This window comes from Chaetura pelagica, unplaced genomic scaffold (genome assembly GCF_000747805.2).
Source record: "Chaetura pelagica isolate M959 unplaced genomic scaffold, ChaPel_1.0 scaffold420, whole genome shotgun sequence".
NCBI classification, from domain to species: domain Eukaryota; kingdom Metazoa; phylum Chordata; class Aves; order Apodiformes; family Apodidae; genus Chaetura; species Chaetura pelagica.
In genome coordinates, this window is record NW_009951919.1 from 327,596 (window position 1) to 329,540 (window position 1,945).

At 42.8% G+C, this 1,945-nt stretch overlaps 1 protein-coding gene across 1 annotated transcript in view; it reads left to right on the forward strand.

Moving 5' to 3' along the window:
- Window positions 1-1,945, forward strand: part of HNRNPH1 (heterogeneous nuclear ribonucleoprotein H1 (H)) — an 8,939-nt gene that overhangs the window by 763 nt on the left and 6,231 nt on the right. The window contains exons 2-4 of the mRNA XM_009995140.1: window positions 73-210; window positions 996-1,151; window positions 1,351-1,494. Of these exons, the coding sequence (XP_009993442.1) occupies window positions 117-210; window positions 996-1,151; window positions 1,351-1,494 (394 nt within the window). The 5' untranslated portion in view covers window positions 73-116. The remainder of the gene's footprint in view (window positions 1-72; window positions 211-995; window positions 1,152-1,350; window positions 1,495-1,945) is intronic.

The following is a 1,945-nucleotide window of genomic DNA, read 5'->3' on the forward strand; positions in this document are numbered from 1 at the left end:
GGCGCTCTGAGGGGGTGCGGGTGGCGGCCGTGCCGTGCGGCGTCTCAAAGGGCTCGCTTTGATCTCCTCCAGCAACCACAGAAGCCGAGGCGGAGCAGAGTCTGACCCCCAACGTGATGCTGAACACGGAGAGCACCGAGGGATACGTGGTGAAAGTCAGGGGGCTGCCTTGGTCCTGCTCCACCGAGGAGGTGCAGCGGTTTTTCTCCGGTAAGCAGAACTGAGGGGAGAGGGGTCTGGGCTCTCACTTACCAATTCTGTGTTCCCCCTGGGAACACCATGAGTGGCAGTGCTGCTGTAGGTAGTTCCAGAAAGCATTCAGGGCCCTTCAGTAGCTAGCAGATTTTGTAATGTGACAAGTGCCTCAGCCAAGGTGCAGTGTGGAAAGGCATGCTTCTGCTAGCTGGATGCAGAGGAGCTTAGACTGGGAGTTGCTGGGATAGCCACAACTACCTTAACTGCTTCAGCAACCAGGAGAGAGAAGAAGCTTCATGCTTCAGGTTAAACCAAATCAGTGTAGCTCCTGGCCCTCTTGTGTTGTTCAGTGTATCGTATCCTCCCACCAAATTGTTAGCATCACTGGTGATAAATACACACATTGTTTAGTGACTGGATATCTTAAAGCTGCTTCAGGAGTTGAGCACATGAGACTTTTTTCTGATTTAGTTTGTTACACTTACGTTGATATTACTCCTTGTTTTACTTCATGGTGATAAAAGTGTAAGTCAGTTATAATTCAACTTGACTTGAGGCAGCAAAACTTGGGAAATACATAAAATTTATCCCTAATGTTTTGGTAATCTTCAGACTCGAAGGGTTATTTTATTTTAGTCTTTTAGTTTATTGTGGAAGTTAGGACACAAATGCTACTGTTTTTACCTTCTTAGTGTAACCTGATAGATGTAATTTTTTCTTATTTTAGAATATCTGACACTTAAAGTCACAATGTTCCAGTAATCATTAAATTAATTCTGTCCTTCCTCTTTCATTTTCAGATTGCAAAATTCTAAATGGGGCTCTGGGTATCCGTTTCATCTACACCAGAGAGGGCAGACCAAGTGGAGAAGCATTTGCTGAACTTGAATCGGAGGAGGATGTGAAATTGGCACTGAAAAAAGACAGAGAAACAATGGGACACAGATATGTTGAAGGTTTGACTCAGTTGGTCTAGTAACTGACTAAATGTGTTTGTGCTTGCTGGGTTTTTCGTTAATTGCTTTTCTGTCTCTTCAAAATGCATGTGAAGGGACAAATGGACTTTTTGTATCATGACTTGACTAGTTTCAAGGCAAATTACTTTTAAAACTCTTGTGTATTCTGGAATGCATTAATTCTAAGTGCCTTTTACAGTTTTCAAGTCAAACAACGTTGAAATGGATTGGGTTCTGAAGCACACTGGTCCCAACAGCCCTGATACAGCTAATGATGGTTTTGTACGTCTTAGAGGACTCCCTTTTGGCTGTAGCAAAGAAGAAATTGTACAGTTCTTTTCAGGTATGTGGGATAAAAGTTGTAGCAGTAGCACTATTGGTCTATGGTAAATGAAGAGCAAAACCCACCTTGAATTTCCCAGTAGTACTTCCAACAGGATACGGATGGGTATTAAAAAGCCATTCTTTATTAGTTACCTGGTTTTGAGGCATCAATTCTTGAAGTACTTGCTTATGAAGTAACTGAGGGACCTCTGAGCTGCTCTAGTTTATATTTAGTAGGACATACTTTCCAAGTAAGGAGGATAGCAGAAAAAAAAGTATCTTACTTTGAAAATTAAGAGTGAACAATTAAGGTGGGAGGATATTTCCACCCCCAGTCGTGGCTGGTTCGTCCTGTTCAGTGGAGGATGTAGAAGACCCTTACTGCTGCAAGGAGCACGACCTGAGGAGGGCATGCAGTGTGTCCATCACTTCTTAGAAATGTAGGTTTAGTTTCAAATAAAAATACAGGA